A 23,162-nucleotide genomic window follows, 5' to 3' on the forward strand; every position below is an offset into this window, starting at 1 on the left:
TTTTCGTTAGCAAGGACTCAATGTTTTCCCATAATCCTCGATGCTTCCAGAAGGAGATATTTTTCGCTCCTTGGACATGATACATCGCCATTTTCATCTATGACCTTGACATTGTAACGAATCGGAATACCTCGGCAGTAACTGACCAATTATGATACGAGAACTAGCAAGAATTCAGCAAACGAACTTATATTCTGGATTTTTCTCAACACAAATCCTTACCACCAATCTGAAGGAAAACTGAATTTAGTTGATAAGAATGAAAAACTTGCCCTAATCGTTTCGATTGAATGGATTTTGGACCCGGGTGTACCTTAATGATCCCCCACCAAAAGCCGCTAATATTGAACCTGTATAATCTGTACCATCGAAACCTAAGTTGTACCAACCAGACCTACGATTTTGAAATTTAAACGACTCTAAACGATGAATGCAAGAGTGACCCACAATTAGAGCTAGATAAACCATTGTTACAAATGTAATCTAGGTAGATGATATAGGTGGCCTATACCTTCTACGTATTGCAATTCCTCCTGCGATCCAAGATATTGTCACATTTCTAATTTAGGTCTGGTGGAGATCACAAAGGATAAGATAAAACAAAGTTCATGGAAAAATTTACATCCTGCAGAAAAATCAGAGAAAATAAGAATGAGAGAATTTACATGTACCAGGTTCTGATAAGACAATAATTTATTACAACAGATGATTGGATGCTGGACATATTAATTGATCCAATATGTTTAACGATCTTGAAACCTACCCCCCAGTGACCCTGCTGTGCACAAATGCAAATTACCATCTGTAACATGACAAAGTATTTTGACCATGGTTGTTAATGAGCACCCCCTTACATGCACACAAACATTATTTTACAAGCTTGACTTACAAAGATATATTAATAAAACACACACAAGTATATTATTACAAAATTTGCTGGCAAAATGATTTTATTTGCAATAAAATTAGTTTTTTGAACAGGCAATGAAAATATAGAGCGGCTTTTGCGGTTTATTAGACTTCCCATACTAAATTATATTATACCGTCTATCTATATTGATATTAATCATACATCACCCACATGATTTATAGAGTATCTCACTTAAATTTTTCCGAACAGAGTCTGATGCATTTGACAGGAACATTGCATGAATGTTCTTTCTTTAATATATTTTTAATTATTGATTTACAAAATTGTTTAGAGGATTTAAAATCTACTCATAGACAATATATACTTTTACATCTAATTTTTACCCCAATAAAAAGAAAATTCAGAATAAATGTGACTTTATTTTTATGTGGACCCCCATACATCTACCATGGTATTCAATAAATTTTGTCATAATAAAAACACGTTAAATATGATGTTCAAATAATTTTTCATTTATGATACAAAATTTGGTTGTTATTCTATTAAACTCAAAATTGGCCAAATTCATTTCAACTATGCAATTTGAAAAACTGGTTTTAATGTTCAAATTAAAGAGATTGAAAATAATAATCTACATAATAAAAGCAGTGACGGGCAGAATCCTACAGCTGTCGGAGACATCCTGAAATGTGTACTGTGTAGAGACGGACCAATCAGACACCGAGTATTTCTTGCTCGCTGACCTCACGACTGACCCATATGTTTCTCCACTGGTAGCGGTATCGCATCGCTCAAAAGGGATCTCCGCATTGAGAGAAAAGATGCCGATAAGATCCCCATTTTGGACGTCAATTTGGTTTTCAGTGGGGACTTCAAAGGTACGAATCCCGCCAACAAAGGAATCAGGTATCTCGTTCTGACCAATCAACGTGTATCTGAAAAATGAAGAAGCTTACGTGCATTCTGTCTTACATGGTGATTTAAGTTCCGCGCAATATGAAGCAAGCATCAATTGATATTGAATTGTTATGAAAAACTATGTCTAAGTGTCCTTGTAAACAAATACAATCATGTATATTACTTTTTTTAAATGATTTTGATTTAAAAACCGACCAACAACTACTAGTATACACAGTATATCAAATTAAACCAGTGGACTTGATCATTGTGATGTTATTACGTTTTATCGGTGGAGGTTGGTCTCCAGACTTGTAGAGCCACCGTTCCGTCTGTCTCGCTGTAGAACTGCCATTTGACGATTTTCCCACTCTTTTGAATCGTCATCATCGCGTTGACACCGGTGTAGCTATATCGGGTTGAAAGGGCTTTTCCCATGGAAAGCAAAGGTGCGTTATTGTTGGGTTCTGGTATTGTACTGGACACTGTTTAAAAGTAATTATTTTTAAATTCCAAGTATCTAAGATTCAAATTTTTTTAAAAGATATACTTTTACAAGTATAGAGAGTTCTCCATCTAAAAGGGTTCAATATCGTTTAAAATTACGACCATCATAACTTAAACTGTTGATAACATGTAAATTTTCCACATTGCGTTAGCGTCAGAGTTTCTTATCTTATATTAAGCTGTATGGTTATCATACATATTAGTAATTTAAAATTACCTGAACATTGGGGCGGATCCCCTGTAAACGACCCACTTCTTTTACAGGCTCGATAGAGATCACCTTGGCTGTGGGAATATCCTGATTTACACCTGTACTGCAACACGTGACCTATTGCTAGGGCACTGTCGGAGTTGACCAGTTCTGTGTTGTTCTTTAAGGTAACGCTGGGCACAGGACAGTTGTCTAATTAAATGAAAACAACAAAAGAAGAATACTGTAGAAGAACTAAATCGATTTCATTTTGTGTATAAAACAAGAACAATGAGAGAATCAAAAACAAATTCAAAAAGATACAAGTCATGTATATGTATATGTACTTCGTATTACAGAATGGCTTCTTATACTCAAATTAGGTGACAGAGATCTGTCTTATATTTTATGAATCACTACTTATTTTTAAGATGTTAAAAAATCTCACTCTAGATTGAAAAAAAAACAAATATGGTTACCCTCTATTTGATCGCAGTATCCACAAGTCTTTGGACACGTGTGCCATACAAACTCATCATTAGTGCATGCTTGGGCGTCAGCGTTTACATACTTCACGCAATTGTCTGTAGCATCTTTGCAAATCTTTCGAGCTATGTAATATGTAATGTACTAAATCATCAACATTTAATAATATGACATGTTATCAAATACCAGATCAAACACTTGTCATGATTTGATATGCTGCTTATTCATTTCCCTAATTAATTATTACCTTATCATAATACTGACTCAGGTGAGCTCAAAATGCAAAAATAGAGGTTAGGTCTTGACCTAGAATGACTAAGTACATGTACCTTGGGGAAAATACGAGCAGACGTATGGAATGTAGTAGGCTGAGGAACAGCCTGTACCCTTCCATTTCCCGTTCCCGTCGGTTATGTATGCACAACTTTTTGTTGCACCTAAAACATACAAAGCATAATTTCACCTTTCCAAGTTAATGTCACAACAAACTGGATAAAAAGTCTGTGAAATATTAAAGTTGAGTCATTGATATAATGATTGAACAGATAATTTTGGTGCTATAGACATCCCTTGGCACATGTATCAATCAAAATATAATATGATACTGTCAGCAGCTTTTGGAAGTGTAGAATATCTCTTTTTTATTAACAGGCGATTTGAACATTTTGCTTTGTAGACGCGTATATTATCTTTATCAAAGTACTGAAGTACTGTCGGGAGTTGATTTTATTGATTATTATCAATTTTAAAATTAACAATATGTTATTTTGACTGGCAAGTATTTAATGGTCTGTATTTGAATTTCGCACATTTTTATAATATGAATTCTCGAACTTTTCCGACAAGAATTTCGAGAAAACCCCGTATGAATCATGTTGTGTAATATTTAAAGATAGAATTAATTCCATCAAACTGTTTATCAGTAATCGAAATGTTTCTAAAAATTGTACATGTCTGGATCCAAGCAATATTGAACTCTAGTCTCGTTCAATCAGACGCTCAGCTGTCACCGTTAATAATATCCGACAACCAAGAGAAATTCTCTACTTGTTTTTACGGAGACAGCCGAGTGTCTGGTTGATCGAGACTATATTTAACTCTGGCGTAGGAATACATGCAACTAATAAAAAAACAATTAAATTAATAATAGTAATAAAATCTGACTATTTTCAAGGTATTTATAAATACGTTTCTTTTTCAATGGTACAGCATACAGTACAACGAATTTATCTATTATTTTTCAAGATCTATGTCTTGTCAGCGGTCATGATTTATGCTTAGGTCCAAACACTGTTCCACTTTCGGTTTGCCAGAGTAACTGCATACGTGATTTGATTAAAATCAACTCCCAAAAATGATTAAAAGCATCGCTCTATACATGAGCTATACACCTTAATTGTATATGTTGCTACCTGATTTATAGTTTGTCCATTCCACTGGTTCTCCGTCCGCCCACAAGTTGTCTTCAATACCAATCCAAAAAGGGACGCCATCTTGACTTTAAAAATATCAAAATGACTGTTATATATACCTAATATAACTAAACATCTTTCAACTTTCTCACAAATAAAGTATCATTTAAATCCGATATATATTTACAAATAAAAAAATTACACTAAGCTAGTCAGGAATCCATTTTCCTTTGTGTCTCGGCTGGAGGCTAGTATCGCGTTGTTTTCAGACGCACATCTGGTTACTGCAGTATCACGGTCAACTTCATCGTAAAACGCCTTGTAGCACTGACCCTGGTAAGGTATCCATCCGGATTTACAACCTTATTCAAGGAGGAAACATTAAACATTTGAAATTTTCTTTTGATACTAGAAAATATCTTAATCACAATAAGTCCGAAAATAGACAAAAAAATTACAACATCACGAAATACTGCGATAACATATTTGGTTTGCAAGGCTAAACAAATAGAAATCATTTATGAAATAATCACAAAATAATTCATCTTTTACGCAAGAAGTTATTAAATTGTTTGTATCATAACAACTAACTCACGTCCGCAAGTAAATCCTGCGTTTGACCATGTTCCGTCAGCTAAACAGGTGATTGTCTGAGTCTCGAACGCGTTTGTTTCACAGGAGAGTACCACCGTCTTGTCAACAGAGTAAGTCTCTTTCAGGACTTCACTTTTTGAATCTGAAGGAACCACCGGCTTTCCACACGTCACAGAGCCAACTGTTAATGATTTTGACTGTGTGAATACCATTACATATACTATTTTTTCAACAGGTCTTTGGATTGGATTCATACCAGAAAACAAATTTTATTTTACATTTGCCTTAATACTGTACAGTGAAGGCAGTACTTACATGTATGACAACTTATAATATATCACCATATAACACCTCGTTAACAAATTGATGTACTGGACATAATACAGGTTAATTTGTTTTGCCATCACTCTTTGGGAAAGAACACGCAACTTATGCATGGAATAACGTTAAAATTATATCCTATTGCATGTTATAATTTACAAGTTACAAGTTATAAAAACGTCTTTGAATACCCCCTGTTGCTGGTTGTCGATTGCACAGATTGCAAGACATTCTACAGCTTCTTTGTAGTTCGGGATCTCTTTCGCAGCTCAGAGTATCAGTTACCCTTTCCTCGCAATCATCAAATATGTCGTAACATTTTTCTGCAATAAATGAAATTATATTTTAAATATGATGCTAGATGATTTTTTCCTGAATGAAATAACCGACATAAGTTTGAAACACGATATTAGGAAAATTAAGATTCTTTTAAATAAAATCATTATGAATAATGATATGATATTCAGAAATTCTGATTTTCTGGATAAAGAATAACCAACAAAATTATAATATTTAGATATTGAGCAAAAGATTCACCGATTCCACAAACGTCACAGTATCCTCTGGTACACATATACTTGTTGGTTATACACCAAGGTCTGGTGCCATGGCCAGGATTTCGACAATAATTATTAAGAAGATCGTCATCAAGATCCCTAAAAAATGAAAAATCAAATGTTAACTTTTGTCTAGACTTTTATATCCATATTGATCAATTGTACGTGTAACAGTTCTTCAACTGTATCATTACAGTGCATTGCTGAGCACGAATGAGATTTTATGAAACTACTATTGTTGAATGCTTACATGGGGTTGTATGTACTACTTAAACAATGCTTGACTTCTGACCAAGGTACACATTTGGCAAACCGTCTGGTTATATCAACAGTTCCTCTGTAGTTTTCTCCATTGTTGGTGTAACAGAAGCTGGAATCATTTTCTGTGCGATAAAGAAATGAATCCATAAATTTCAAAGTTTTAAATCAGAGTGGAGTTTTGCAGTTTTTGGATTACATGTAAATACCATTAAGTAAAGTAATCCGAGCCGAAAATCCTTTTGCAGAATTACGGAGACTTGTTTCAAAGGTCAAACCTAACTGATTCTTCTCTGTAATAATTGTGTCCGGGAATCTGTCTCCACAATAACTGTCAATCATTTTATAGACATCAATTACTAACACCCAAAATATTTTATATTTATCACTCTAAGGTTATTCGGTGATACTGACATTCAAATGTAAACATACCTTACGATTGGGATTCATCGTAATATTGTACAAATATAACATGGTAATTCTATAATGCAAAATTCATTATGAATGAGGGATGAATTTCCGTCATTTTTACATGGACATGTCCAAAAGAAAATGTTTCAACTTTATGTCCTGTTTCAACTATCAAATACATGTGATTTGACTAAAAAATTTGGAACTAACTTACCTTAATCCAAATTGACCCGGAAGTGAATGCATAATTTCTAACCTATCCACACATGTTCCATCTGAATTAGCCACAATATCAAAATCATCGAAGTCAAGCTTCAGTTTGGATCCAGGAGGTGCCTTTAAATAAAGTATTTTTTTCCAAGAACTTCATGCATTTGCTTTTGGTGCATCGATTTTCAACAAAATTATTTTATCTATCATAAAATTGAATAGGCCTGAAAATATAACCGATGATGAAAAAAAAGAATCCATGACCCTCTTTTTCAGATACATGTCTTTTGTTAAGGTTGAGATTCATTTGACTAAGTTGAATTACTCACTATTATGTTCCAGTAACATTTTCTTCCAGAGGGGTACGGTAAGGGGTATTGAGGACTGGAAATATCGACAGTGGTTTGTCCGGTCGTTGACAGATGAATAGTCTCTCCACAGTCTGATTATAAACGAATAAGTACATGTAATCCGAATCAAAAAGAAAAAATACGGTTGTGTCTTAGTAATAATAATTAATGAAAGAGATAACATTAAAACATGAAAAATTTCTTTGTTTATGACATTTATAACATTAGGTGAAACAGTTTTAAATTTTAAATTCATGAAAGAGTTTATATCGCCAATACCTTCTTAACGGTATAAAATCGAGTAAACGAAAGCACATTTAATATTAACACAACTCCCAAAATGATCTAAATCAATTTTGATCTTACCATATGCTGTTGGATAGTAGTAACAGAAGTAGAAATCGACTTTTCCGTATCTGGTAGATATTTTTGGAGTCTGTCCGGATTTTATCGGAAACTTGTTTTTTGTTCCTACGGAGTATGTTTCTTCCTCAAAACTCATATCTGAATTGGTAGATGAAAATATTTGTCACTTTTAACGTTTAAGATTAAACTGGTAATATTATTGCGTTCATGAATAGCATCCTGTAAAATAAAAAAAAAAAAAAAATTGATTCGCAGTATTTCTATTTTCAATTTTACCGAAATTAGTCTAAATGCCTTTTGTTAATTATAAATTTTGCGATTTTATGATTTCATATCAAATTCAATAATATAATATATGCCCAGCAAATTTAAAACATCCTTATTTTACCATCAACTTTCTGGCAAGCTGAAATTTTTTTGAACAGAATAAAGGGTTCTTTGTTTGGAATTAAAAGCGGGTTTCTAGCGAAGCCATCCTCTCGACAACAGAAGTGGAGAGTAACGCTATCATCATAGGAACCATCAGGGAGGGATCCAGAGATGTCAGATGGGGGCTGGCTGTCCACCAGAGATATTGATCCTTCTCTGAATCCTATCAAAGATGTTGACTATAATTAACAATGAACGAAATTCTTCAGAACGGTGGGTCTTGTTGCAAATTTTATCAAAATCATACACCTTATATATATCTTTTATTTTGTTATTTTGTAATATATCAGTTATTACAAAATACTCAGGAATGTGCTTCATTTTACGCGATCGATCATCAGATCAAGGGAATAGGGAATATAGCAAACATATTCCTCAAACAATAAACTTAAAGAAGAAAAATACAAAATAAGGCACTAAATCAAAACATGAATGTAAATTGAAAAGAAGAATAAACCCACGAGTATAAAACGTTTGCAAGACGGAGAATTACCTTCAGGACAACTCCCTCCAGATCTGATGATACAGTAAGAACCTGGGCCCCACGTTGTTTGTTCTCCTATAGGGACAGTCTGAGGTTTTGTACAGAATTGATATTGTAAAGATTGGTCTGAGGATGTCAGAGCAGAATATGTATCTGAAGAAACCGAGGAGTAATAGGAGTACTCCACAAATTGCCCCGGCTCAAAACCTTTAGGACACCCTGTAGACGCCTGTATCAAAGAAAAGGGTTCCGCCGGCCATCTTGAATAAGAAGTTGATTCATCGTCTGTAGAAATTGTGAAAGGATATAAATAATTACATATCAAACCTAACATTTTTTGAAAAGGTCCTCTTGTATAAAAATTGTTGTTTATTGGTAGGAATTTATGTAACATATTTGATTATATACATGTACGTGGATCTTGATTCAAGACTCTCACCGAATCCCAGTGGTGTGTAATAACAGAAGTGCAGTTTGTAGTTGACAGTGTAACTAATCGTCATATATGGTATATCTCCATATCTATGCAATAATTCCTTGTCGTTTTTAATCCTTAAGAATTGTCGACTTGATGACATTCCTACAAATAATGAAAGAAAAACTAAATAAGCTAGCATACCCCACGCTTTCCCATAACTTGACTTTACATTAAACTTGTAGACAACTTGAGTCGGAATATATGTATTGGTTTTATACATACATAAATAAATAAAGAACGCAGAAGTATTGTGTGCTGCTGGTAACTTAATATAACATCACAAAGAAAATGACTGACAAAAACATTAAAGGTTACAGGTTTACCATATTTTCACAAACGCTCGAAAAATTGCGGATACAAGTATTACGTAAATGTATATTCCATTAACAGTCAAACCTGTAACTTCCTGACAGTATCTTGTAGACGGAAACATGATGAAAGGTTCACTGGAGGGCAGATTTATTGATGAAGATGTGGAACCGTCACCACGGCAACAGAAATAGAACCTTGAGTCGCTTTCAAACTGACCATCGGGAAGGATTCCGGAAATGTTAGAAGGGTTTTTCAAATCATCGTATTGAATGTATCCGAAGGTAAACCCTATAAATGAAAAAAAAATCGAAGAAAATTCCTCTAATTAAATACTAGTACGTTCGTAATCATTCTTTATCAAATTGATACATGTAACAGCATTACCTGAAGGGCATACTTCGTCTTGTTGATATACGCAGTATTTTCCCGCTGGCCAACTCAATGAAGTAGCATCTTTGGCCGTTTTTTTCTTTGTACAAAAGTTGTATGCCGTAGATGTCGGTTCATATATTACATCAGCACTAAATATAGAACTGACGTGACTTTGTTTAGTATCCTTGTGATGCTGAGTGAGGCTGCCTTCATAAAATCCACTTGGACAACCAGTGGTCTGTGTACCGAGAATCGTAAAGGAATCAGAGGGCCATTTGGAAGCTAACATTCGGTCTGAAACCAAACAAAACTTTAAGAAGTGTTTTGGGGAAAAAACTATAGTTTGTCTGTCCTCAGATAATCATGCTACACATTTGGACCAATGCACATACCTGTGACAGAAGTGCAATTGAAATCCATGAAAGGAAAACTATCTAAGATATCTCAATTTACTCACTATCATTTTTTACTCGGAAAAATTCACAGGAACGATAATAGACATCTTAATGGAAATTTAAAATGAGAAATGCTTACATTTTTTTTCTTTCGAAAGTCACTCGGAATACCTCGCACAATTTTTCAACATTATCATCCGGGTTCTTTCATCTCTTTTGCAAAGCAATATCCGCGTATTCTCTTAATTTTTGTCGTGTATTGAAATTTGTCATGCTAGAGGCGGCGTTTCGAAAGGAAAATGGGATGTTTTACACTATTGAATGAATATCGTTTGACCCCAGAAGTATTTAAAAATATAGAATAATTAAAGAAATTTGCGGCATAACTATATATCTTTGGACCGATTATATATTTTTCAAACGTTTTTAACCATAACCCCCCCCCCCCCCACACACACACACACACACACACAAACACACACAAACACACACAAACACACGAATACTTAAAATTGACTGAAAATGGATCACCGTCTGTTTTAAATAGAAAAATTGAACATCCAAGAGTTGGTGAAAGACGAAAATTTCAATCTGTCTACATCTCAAGAAATTCATAGTATAAGTACCTCCGTCATAACGAGTGCGACATCCCAAAGCTGGATCAAGTCCTTCTGGACAGCGGCAGGTGCACTGGTCTTTGATGTAAGCTTGGTACCCCGAATTGTCACAGGTCAGAGAAAAATCGCTGCACTTTAGTCCTACATAACAAGTTTATTCATATTTATATATGCAAATATTTACAATCTTTATCAATAATTATACTACATAAAAGTCTGTTAACAAAGTCAATAGTCTAAAAGTAAACTGAACAATATGTGAGAATCATATAAATACAAGTCATACGGAAACATTCTTTGAATACTATCAGGTGATCAAATACAGTCAGGAGTGATCAAAACCAACACAGAGCCCTTCAGGCTTTATTAATACCCCGCTTTGTCGGCGACCAAAAGTGATCAGTCTTTCCGTACGTCCGTCCGTCTGTCCATCCAAGATCTATTGTTCGGAGTTTATTTTCTCTCCAGTTCCTTAGCCCAATGTGGCTTATAATATACATTACCATACTTTACCCACAGAGTGCCTTTTGGTAAATTGCATGCAGTGACCTTGAACCATATTTCTGGGTCTGAGGTTAAGGTAATGGCGTAATGGCATGCAAAATTCTTGTCCTGGGCATATCTTATTTCTCTTTCATACAAATTGGCTCATATCTCGCCCACAGAATGACTTTGGTCAAAGAACATGCAGAAATCTTGAATGAAGTTTGTAAGTCAAGTGTCAAGGTCATAGTGGACCACTCAAAAGGATATTTTTAGAGCATTTATACCTTTAATATATTCCTTTTAGCATTATTTGGCTCATTTTTTACTTAAACAGTTTGTGGGTGATGGGTGTGCAGTGACTTTGCAGCAATTTTCAAGGTCAAGTATAAAGGTCATCATAACAAATCTCTTTATAATCTATATTTGGCCCATAAATTATTTCCCATTTGTTTAATCTTGCTCTGATTAAACAAAACAAATAGGTGTAGGTAAGGGGTAATGATGTTAAATTAAAATTTCTTTGTCAATTGGACAGGTTTAAGTTATAGGTTAAGGTCAAAGCAAAATTGCTGCAATGCTTTTAATCCTATTGTTATTATTTCAGCGGGACTCTTTGAGATGGTCACCATTTTTATGATTTCTTGTTTGATTTCATCAGCCCCATTCGGATTTGATCACCATTTAGAATGATTTTTATTTCTTAAGCAACGATTTTGTAAAAATAATCTTTTTTATTTTAATCAGAAATTGTTTATTATACGTTTCATCGTTATTGTAAATTAATTTCAATTTACTTATTACAGGTAGATAGTTATGAAAAATTTAATATAAAACGATGTTTAATTCTGCAGCTCATAATTTTGTCTGTGATTAAATAAGTATGATCGGTACCTTTGCAATCTGTAATCTGAGACACTTCGCTGAACAAATAATATTGGTAAGGATCTGTTTTTCTTACAAGATATTTTAGATCCGGATCAAAAACAGACATCGTTGGACCACCAGTAGTAAAACCCTACAGGACATTGGATTAAACATACATGTTAATGGTCAGATAATTTTTCTCAAGTTTTTTTTATCATTTACAATGAATTATAAAGCTTAACAACTAGTAATCACTGAGAAAATTTTATTTCAAGCTAGTGAAAATTACCATAATAATTGCAAAAAAAAAAAACAAAACAGTTTCAATTTGCAATCATCCATAACTACTTGTTCCGACCAGAATTTAATTTAGCACGTGTGATCACGTAACTGCAACATCTAAAAATTAACTTACATACATTCCGTAATGCATCACGTTTGACAGATCATAATACCCAAACAACCGGCTCCTTTTAATGTTACTCTCATAATACTGACTCTTGTACTCTAAAATAAAGATCGCTTTGATTAAAATATTTCGAAGTAAAATGTCAACGTAGCAGACTATTTGCACAGAGTATGCACAGAGGGGCATGGTCACGATTTTGGTCAAAAAATTTGTTTTTTTTCCCTATCTTAATATTTAGAATGCTTCATAAAGGTACTACATTTAAATTTAATAGGCACCCATAATATGAGTGTTGTTCGTTGAACTATTATAAGCGAGTTACAGAACTTACAAGTCTTTGTTATGTAAACAGACCTTTTCTTTACATTTTGAATTTCGAAATGAAAATTTTAGATTTAAAGTGATGAACGTTAAGAACTGTTTGTTAATGCTTAAAATGATTACAAAGATAGACTAATTAGCTTTTAAAAGATTTTTAACTGACCTATGTAAACAAAAAACAGGACAAAAGCCTTGTTTACATGACAAAGAATTGTGGGCCTTGTATCATGCTTATAACTCTACAATTGACTCTGATTATTAGAAAAGAATTGTAAATAATAAAAACAGGAAAAATAGAATTTGACCAAAACCGTGACCATGCTACTTTAACACTATGATACTTGTAAAGTGATGATTTGTGAAATAATCAGTGTACATGGTATTGATGAACTGCAGCAACACGACGTGCTTATTTTATGATTGGACTAATAGATCATGTCAGGGAAACATCTGTCATATCAACATCTTAAACATGTACTACATAGTTACTGTAGCAATTACATATACATTAATAGCATTGTAAATACAACTACTGATATTAAAAATCTAGAACAAGAATACAGAATTTTTAAATATGCATGATTTTCAGTTGATGCTAATTTCAATTTTACATGTATACAGTAATCACATAATTCATTGCGTAATATGATATGTATAAGCAAGTATATTGTAGTTACTTTAACACTATGTGTTTACTCACTCTCCTGTATGTTGCTGTATTTAACACTCAAAGAGTCATCATGCAGAGGGTTCTTCTGTTCGTGATGTAGCCCAAAAGCATGACCAAGCTCATGCACACAAATATCCTTTAAAAGTCGGTAAAACTGGAATAACTTTCATAAAATTCTGGACGAAGCATAGACCATTTTGGAAGTTTTTCCCTATGGATTTGTATCTTCTATGTTAGATTGTGAGTATAAAACACTGTACCGGATAATTTTGCCAGTGCTAAGGTGGCATTTTTGCACCCGCTGAAGATGCAGTTTCGGAAAAATCCATATATACCAAATTATAGAACATTGCCTAGAGAGTATATAATCACTTTTGGTGTTAGTGCGTTTCACCTGACAGGAGATAAATAAATATCCCATAGAAATATTATAATTCCCATAGGAGAAATAATTCTCCTGCAGGAAATATTGACAATCCTTTTACGATTTTCTAAAATTCCTAAAGAAATTATATTTCCTATAGGAGAATGGTATTTCCTGCAGGAATTTGATTCAAACAGGTAGTTTCCCTGTAGGAAAATAAGATCTCCTTCGGGTTTTATCAAATGCTGTCGGAATTGAAATCCCTATAGTAAGTTATTGTATTCCGATAGGAAATTCCAAATTTCCTGCAGGATTTTTGTTTTTCCTATCAGTCTGGGAAAAACTATTTTCCTGAAGGAATTTATTTTTGAAAGGTAAATATTTCACCAAAAGGTGAGATACAGTGATAGCTGAGGTGGTTGTAAACTCTTTAAGCAACGGTCTATCATATGGCATATTTGAATTTTACGATATATGCAGATTATATGCAAAAATGCCACATTGGCAGTGGCATCATTATCCGGAACAGTGTAATAAACTCATTTCGTCTAAAATACTTCAAAATTAATCACAACCATTATGAAGTTGGAAATAAAAGTTTAATACATTGGGTTTGCATACTTACATTACCACAGCAGTTGATATTTTGACCGTTCTTTTTAACTAGATTGCCAACAAATGACCAGCATCTAAAACAGAAAAAACTTATGTAACTGTTTATCACTGTATTTGAATCTAGTCTTTGCTTTGTATATTGAATAAAAGTTATTCGGATTGGCAACTGATTTAACATAAAAGTTCATTGTTAAAACTAAGAAGATGGGTGTATAATATAGAGCAAATGCCCTTGTGGTCTAGTTGTAGAATACAATTTCAACAAATCTGATTTTTTTCAATTTAATTTTTTGATTATATTTTATTTCAATTTTGCATTAGCACAAATTCTAACTATACACTATATTCAGTTTTTACGAAAGCCCATTGAGCTCATTTTCGTAGGTAAAAATAATATTTTTTTCGCGAATAAACGCGAAACTTTCGCGATATAACGCGTTAGTTTCGCGAATAAACGCGTAACTTTTGCGAATAAACGCGAAACTTTCGCGAATAAACGCGTAACTTTCGCGATTTAACGCGTGCGTGTCGCGAATAAACGCAAAACTTTCGCGAATAAACGCGAAACCATTATATAAATATTGTCATTTCATACAAAACCCTTATGAAGAAAAATGATTGAAAACAAACACATTTTAAGTTTTACATCATAAAATATTTATTATTCATTATTATTATAATATCCTTGTTACGTTGATTTATGAAGACAAAATTATCTTTTTTGCATATAGATAATAATAAATCTGATAAAACTTTATAACATTTTTATATATTATTTGTCCAAAGTAGATAATAAGTTTGAGCATCATATTTAGATTTTCATTTGTTCGTCGACCCTGTGTTCGAACAGGCATTCATTGGTTTTCTTTTTCTTATAAAATTGATATAAATTCAACTGTTGGAAACCTTTAAAATCTTAGTATTAATTTTCAAATGACATATGTGATAAATTTGGAGGACGAAATAACGTCATCTAGATTTGAACAAAAGCTTAAAAATTTCAATTCACCGCTTGACTTATCTTTCTGATATTAAACTAGACGTTAATTTATGTCGCGGCGATATAACATATATCATAACGATTTAAACAATGATATCCTTTAAATTCTAAAATGATATTTAATAAAACGGTTAATTCGAACTAAAATCGTTATAATCAAAATATGTTGCTGCCTCTTTTTGAAATAATACAGCGCCCATTAGAATGTGAGAAGCGCGATGCATTTTGTCCTTTGAAAATCAGTACTAAGATTTAAAAGGTTTCCAACGTTTGAATTTATGCTATTTTTTATAAAGTTAAATCTTATACATCTTTATATAATATCATTTTGTTTTATTTAAATTAATACATTTGTTTTTAGTAATTATTCTTCATAGGGGTTCTTCTATGAAATAACAATATTTATATATTTCGCGTTTATTCGCGAAAAAAAACGCGTTATATCGCGAAAGTTTCGCGTTAAAAATATTTTTTTTACCTACGAAAATGAGCTCAATGGGCTTTCGTACGTTTTGAATATTTAAACAAACGATAAAAATAATATTGCCTTACGTTTTGGTGATATCGAACCCACAACTTAAAGAGCCAATATCTATAGGGTTACCAAATGTGCTTTAACATCTGAGCCATTTCAGTCACAACAAAGTGATATGTTTAAATGCTACATGTATATGCGACTCTGGCCAGGAATGAACGGTCATGTTATATTTTTAAAAACGTTTCATTGTTGGGATACAAAATTTATTAATTTACGCGATGTTTGCAAAAGTTTCGTCGTCGCGAATATTTCTCCCCGTAAACCAATCCTTGTGATATGTTTATATAACAACACGGGTTTGGATTAGGCTTAGTAGCGAAAATCAGTTTGTGTTCAGGAAATTTGCCAAAAAAGTCCTCGCGAATAACATGAGTAAATTTCGGTGTAATGAAATCAGTCGTTTTCTATTAGACCTTTTTTAGACTATCATAAAAATACGGAGCACAGACCCATTCTAAAAAAGAAAAAGTATTGAAGTTCTTAAACCAAGACTTGGAGGTTTTATACGCATACGCCAAATTAAATCAAAATACTCCAAGTATTGAACATATATTATGGTCGCAAATCGATGTTATGTTAAATTTGTATTACATTAGCTTGAATGATTTTTTTTTAAAAATATATCAGATTTGTTGACATTTTAATTTTACAGATTTTTTATTTGTCCTGATAAAGACATTTTAGATGCCTTATGCACTCATCTTCTTTTTCCCACGAAATAATTAAAAAAAAGAAATTAATGTATTCTAAAAAGATTTTTAAAATAGTTTGATCGCCGAAAATCATACTTTGGCTGGTAAGTAACTATTCTAGAGGGAGTAAATGAATTTTGTAAAGGAAGCATTCTACTGATTAAGATATTTTTTTGTCTATTTTAATCTTATCCAATATTTTCATTCACCCTCCTGTGTTGAGGTGTTTGAGGTAATTGTTGTGACTCAATCCGTAGTCATTCTGGGTGGTCTCTGTGTACGGGGTGAACCTCAGACATGTCCAGTACTCGTAGTGGTTGTGTGCGCGAATCCGACTGAACTGCTTTCTTTTGTCTTGAAAATTTTGAATGGAAAAGATCTTGTATACTAATTGTTCAATATAAATTCACTGCATACAAGTAAATGTTTTAGTGAGTTGGAAAAATGCATATTTTTTTTTAATTCAATGATTTTAATTTTAATTTTGAATCAAACACTGGGGGCAATTTATTTCTAATCAGACACTACACTGTAAAAAGAAACTACACACCAGACAATGATTCCACATCAAATAAGAAAGGCACGATCCCTTTATCCCATACACCAGGATTCCAGGCGGCAAACCGTTTAGATCTTCCATTCATTCTTTTTTCATTCTGATAAATCTGATAAATACATGTAACAAATTAAATATTTTGTATTTTATTTTTGCTTAAAATTTCACGCCCTCTATCATATTTGAGTTAGATTCATGGATTCCTGTTTTCTTACAATTATGATAGCAATGTGCTTGCGTATTTTGTTTTAAACTTTTACCTTTAAATGCTTTTTATGAGGCGCAGTTTTAATAGTTATTGCCATTTAATGATTTAGGTTAACTATTCAAATCACATAGGCAATATATATTTTACAAAAGATGGTATTACATGTAACTATATAGGTTATATATCTCCTGTTTTCATTTATATCTTTATTTTAATAAAGAATAATCGCCCTTTTTAAACATTTATAACTTAAAAATAAATACGATTATAAATTGCAAGACAGTGGGAGAACCGAGTATAACTGAAGTGAGGGCGTGTTACATTTACTATATACTTAATTCAATAAAATAATGTTAATTTTAGATTTTTTTGGCTTCTTCGGTGAATATCATTTTTTTTTTTAAAAGCAAGATATTCCATTGCACATATTATGTTTTGCTGCACCTCACAATCAGCACCCGGTTTTGGAACGTCTTCCGGTTTTCGGCCATGTTTAATCGCCAACTGTATTTGGTGAAAGTACTCCTTGCACTCCTCTTCCTGTCCTTGTATTTCGCCTTCTGTGTTATCAGTATGGGCATTCTTAATCTGTTAAAAATAACGCGATATTTCAGTAAAAAGAAAGCTTGGGTGTATCAAATTACATATATTTCCACTCACGTGGTCTTTTCTGTATTTGTCGTGGACAGCCTTAGAGTCGCCCTTTTCCCCCAGCACCTTGTAATCGTGCGCATTGTCCACATCCCCTTCGTTGTCGTTCTAGATTTGAACAATAATGTCAATTGCCATAATAATAGTTATTGAGTAATCAATTTACGCATGCTGATATAATCTCTTAATGATTTGTTGTTTTTTCTTTGCATTCCGTGTATCAATAAGGTTCGCAAAAGCCAGTGTTTAATTGATATTGGCATCGATTAGAATATACAAAATGAGGTGAATAATAGAATAAAACGAAAAAAGAAAACATGAGTTTGAGCCAAGAATTAGTTCATTTTTTTAAAATTTGAAGAAAATTGTAGATTTGAACAATATTTGAAAACTATTATTTGCTAATTTATTTTATTGGTTTTAAACACCTTATGGCAGAGTCAGTAAATTACACTCACACACATACGAGTACAATGAAAAAATACGCTATTTAATATACACAATACAGTCACGTATATAAAAAAGATTGATGAAAAGATTGATTATATACTAAGTAACTGCTAAATACTGTATTCAAGAATAATTTTATGATCACAAAAAATCATATAATTTTACAGAATTCAATGTACAAGATGTTTTGTTCTATGTTTTACTCATGAAAGTAAATAATCTATGTGAAGAAAATGATAAATTCATGAAGAATATAATGCGTGGTACCAGTTAATCTCAACTTATACAATATAAATCAATAATGCTTTTTTATGAAAATATTCAATATTTGAATTGAACAAATTAGTCACGACTTGATTTGTCAACAACTTGTATTAATCAGAAGAATGTCAAATGGCATTTTAAAAAAATACAATTCATTAATACTATTTACATTAAAAGTAAAATACATGTATTTCATGAATATAAAGTTTGTTCATTCAAATTGACTTACATCATTTAATTTACAAGTAAACATTTATCTAAATGGATTGTTAACATCGTTTTCGAAATATTGGTGTTAAATTTCGTTGTTTTTAACCATTCATTAATCATAATAACGTTGACATTTTGTCTCTTTTTTATTCATAGAAAAATTGATTAAACATGGAAAATCGCATCACTCTGCAATTTACTGAGACCAAAACTAATTTTGATATTATACTCATTACCAAATGAATATTAGATCAAGAACTATTTGATTACTTACGCCAACGTCATCGTCAGTAGCATTTTTACCGTGTGTTTCAGGGTCACGCTTCACCGAAATTCTTCCACTTAACTGCAGACTTTTCTGTAATGATTGACAAAAGGCCAAATAAAAATCAAAGGTTTAAAAAATTTACACCCTTCCCACCACAAAAAATCTAAAATATAAGAAAATGATATCCTGAAACATATGAAAACGGCCCTTTTTAATACATTATAGAAAATCTATCATGCTTTTGATAATTAAAACAAGAGTGAAGTGAATTTGACAACCCGATTAAGATTGAGAGATTTGGTCGTATTTCATTTTAATGATTGACACATTAACGAATGTTTGGTACACCCTGAAAAAGTTATTCAGTGGTTTCTGTTTCTATTGTTCCAATAAATAATCAAAGTACTGAAGTACTAACGGGAATTGATTTTATCGATTATCATTTATTCAAAATCAACGATATGTGATTTTGCATGGCAAGTAGTATCAGTAATCGAAATATTTCTGAGAAATTGTATGGATCCAGGCAAGATTGAACTCTTGTCTTGTTCAACCAAACGCTCGGCTGTCTCCGTTTATCTCCGACAAGCAAGAGAATCTGTTTTGTCAGATATTAACGGAGACAGCCAAGCGTCTGGTTGAACGAGACTACATCGAACACTAGCGTAGGAATACATACGACTTATATACTTATACGACTTATAAAATATCTAAACTGTTTGTACAATTTAAAATCTTATCTTTTCATGGTATTAATAAATAAGTTTTCTTGAAAAATAATGCTTCAGAATACAAAGCATCGAATTCAGCGATTATTTTCAAGAACTAAGTGTTGTCAGCGGTATTGATTTGTGCTTAGATCCAAACACTGTTTCACTTTCGCTTTGCCCGAGTAAGTGCATAGGAGAGTTGATTAAAATCAACTCCCAAAAATGAAATGAATGGCTTGGCCTTTTTACAATGAACGATATATAAATGAAGGAATTAAGATAGAATGCTACATCAAATGTTATGTTTTGGTTTGGTGTATAGTTTCTGGAACATGATTTTGTTGTTTACAGAATGATACATTTACGGTATACCCTTAGTTATTTTAACACAGAACTCGCGTTAGCGCCGGGTTATGCAATTTATTAGTGTAAAATGATCACTATCTCCATAGCCCACATTTCTTATGATGAATGAAACGATTTTATTTTTCATCTTTCCTTTAAAAGATTCTTGAATTGATCATAAAGACTGAGAAAATAGCCCATTCTTCTTTGTCTGAATAGGAACTTGACATCATTTCGTATAGTTCGAGATTTTTTAAAAGTTGCAGGAAGTTTCGATCGAACGATAAACTGGTTAGAACTGGATCGTAAATATATCAGTCATGTCAGTTTCTATAGAGGTATTAACCACAATATGTATTTTTAAGAAATATAGATGAAAATACTCCGGGGACGTAAGTACATGTATACGCCAATATTAATTATTCGGGGGAGATATGTAAAGTATGTGTAAATAAATAAAAATTATCCGATTATTTAACACACTAGAAAAATTCTTATCAGCATCTGCTATCAAAGAAACAGTTACTGTCAGAACGAATATTTTGGAAAGCCCACAAAAGGAAACTCGCAACAAGTTTTCCATTTTAACCTGGGATAAAATACTGAGATGGATCTAAGCTAGTGTTCCGCATTGATTGCATGTGGTTTATCTTTCACCTTAAAAATAATATTAATGGACACCTAATCCACGGGAAAAGGGCTGAACCAAATGCAAATGAATAAATGCCAAGATCCTCTTCTCTTTCAAGGTGAACATATTTGTTGCATGCATAACAATCATAATTTTTTACATTTACATGAATGCCTCAAGTAATAAAAAAATAAGTAATTCAAATGAAGTGATTAAAAACAATGTTTGACACGTGTTTTACGATTACGAGGGTTGTTCGGAAATTATTGAGACAAATCGATTATTTTCTTTTCTAAGTGACGAATTTTGGTGAAAATTGGCATAGACATTGATGAAACACCAACAAATAATAAAACAGAGTAATATTAAAAGAATATTTAATATTTTGTTTACGACAGTAGATAAACAAGTCGGTGGTCGGGGTACCCGGCGCAGCCATGAATTTGGAGATTAAACAACTTAAACATCTACTTTATAAGTGTCCGTAGAATTACAGTTAATGATAAAAGAAATCAAATTAAATATGTTCATTTTGCTATTCTTTGCGACTAACTGTTGATTAAGTTTCACTGATGTTCGAGTTGAAATACGGATATGGTACACATATATTTACCAAACAATAAAAATCTGACAACGACTTTACATTGAATTTTGACGTCACGGCGGCGCAACGAAAACCATTAAACTGGTGGAAATCTCAGAAGAAGACCTTTTAAAGCCACGCAATTGCGTAAAAAAACTATACGATGACAAGACAAGGTATAGAACTTCAGTTCATCATATTTTTTTCACTGATTGTTTAACTAGAGTTAGGCCAAAGGGATTAATTAACAACTTTTGACACACTAACTGTTGTCAATAAGTTCTAAAATATGTAAAAAAAAAAATGACTGCAGGAGACATTCACAGTAATTAGACTTTCGGGTAAAAATAACTCGATTTTTTCTCTAAAAAAAACAAGAAATGAGAGAAAATGTAAATGATGACATCTGGAAATTAAAACAAAAGATGAGAAATAAAGAATAATTCTTATTTCAGTTCATTTGTAAGGTGTTTAAAACACGGGAGCAATAAGAAGCGTTAAAATGACGTTGCGAAAAGTTTGCGGTTGCGCCGGGTTACAGGACGAAGGCACGTTGGTCAACTTACTAGGAATGATTTATTCATGCCATGAACAAGAAATTTTTCACATCGATAAACTCTATCCTGATTTACGTTTTGGTAAAATTTCAAGAGTTTATCTTTTTTACTTAAAGAATAAGAGAAAATGTCTCAATAATTTCCGAACAACCCTCGTACGTGTATTAAGATTCAACATCCTCTCATCTTTGTCAATTGAGTAGTTCACATGGAAGGTATCATGTATATTTAGGAAGTCATTATACATGCGATAGCTTCCCGAAATTGATACCGGATATCCTAAGGTCCGCTTTCCTATGGATATTAAGAATTAATGCACACAAGTTTTCAAAGGAAAAACCCCGCAACCATTTCAACTAAAACAATCTTTATAGTAAATGTGCATTTGCCCATAATTATTTACACCGCACATATAAATTATTTTACAGTGTTATTGCTCGTTCTTTAAGAAGTGTAGGTTTCAACTGAACCATCATAACGTTCATATCCTTGAGATATTTTCTTTCATCTAAACTATGGCGGTTATTTTTCTTAAACGCAACTTTAAGTATATTTGTAGTTTAATCCAATTAGCTATATTTGCCATTTTATTTCAAAAAAGGACATTTTTAAAAACTGAAGAAAAGGATAACTATTTAATTAGCATACATCATAACATCATATGACAATGTTACCAATGTATCATGTTTAATCTAACAAATTCAACTACAACAAACAGGTGTAAATCATCCTACCTTGGGATGACGAACATGGTTTCTTTCTATCAACACCCCTAGAAGATTTCTCAAAATCGACTCTTCTCTTTCACTTCTGTGTAACTTGCTGCTGTCCTGGGCCAAGTTTGAATACGCAACCCCAAATATGAGCAGGAAGCAGAGAGCGACCCAGCTGTGCAACTGCATCTCTCGACAGTTCTATATAAATCTGTAGCCCACGTCTTTTCGAAACATGCTCTATTTATACAGAGATAACATGAACCAGTTGAGCCTGAAACAACATCAACCACCCAACAATACCAACATATAAATAAGGTACATATTTGACAAATCTTGATGTCATGGTTCATTACGCATGAGGTAACTGAAAATTTAATTCTCACTGAAAGGTCATAAATCGTGCAGAAATATCTTTATACGACCATGAACTAGAACGGATACCTACATACATCATTAGAAAGAAAATAAGATCTACAACAATAGCTTCAGAAAGGTCGTTAAACTAAATACTCCAATCTGAGACATGTATATACCATG

The 23,162-nt window shown here is 32.7% G+C and overlaps 1 protein-coding gene across 1 annotated transcript; it reads right to left on the minus strand.

Annotated features, from left to right (window-relative positions):
- Positions 1 to 649: 649 nt before the first annotated feature.
- LOC105337185 (uncharacterized) lies at positions 650 to 22,811 on the minus strand. Its single transcript, XM_066088228.1, has 31 exons — positions 22,644 to 22,811; positions 19,090 to 19,173; positions 17,901 to 17,999; positions 17,685 to 17,828; positions 17,027 to 17,141; positions 16,686 to 16,830; positions 14,257 to 14,320; positions 13,298 to 13,403; positions 12,283 to 12,374; positions 11,895 to 12,018; positions 10,527 to 10,658; positions 9,518 to 9,799; positions 9,218 to 9,421; positions 8,783 to 8,923; positions 8,353 to 8,628; positions 7,819 to 8,022; positions 7,431 to 7,568; positions 7,044 to 7,156; positions 6,719 to 6,840; positions 6,303 to 6,424; positions 6,086 to 6,218; positions 5,816 to 5,934; positions 5,470 to 5,601; positions 4,959 to 5,138; positions 4,566 to 4,725; positions 4,364 to 4,449; positions 3,281 to 3,388; positions 2,945 to 3,076; positions 2,493 to 2,678; positions 2,052 to 2,253; positions 650 to 1,806 (listed from the first exon to the last, which is right to left on the minus strand). Exons 1-31 carry the CDS (start codon positions 22,809 to 22,811, stop codon positions 1,503 to 1,505), a joined length of 4,617 nt encoding a protein of 1,538 aa, XP_065944300.1. The 3' UTR covers positions 650 to 1,502.
- Positions 22,812 to 23,162: the final 351 nt, after the last annotated feature.

This window comes from Magallana gigas, chromosome 6 (assembly GCF_963853765.1).
Source record: "Magallana gigas chromosome 6, xbMagGiga1.1, whole genome shotgun sequence".
NCBI lineage: Eukaryota > Metazoa > Mollusca > Bivalvia > Ostreida > Ostreidae > Magallana > Magallana gigas.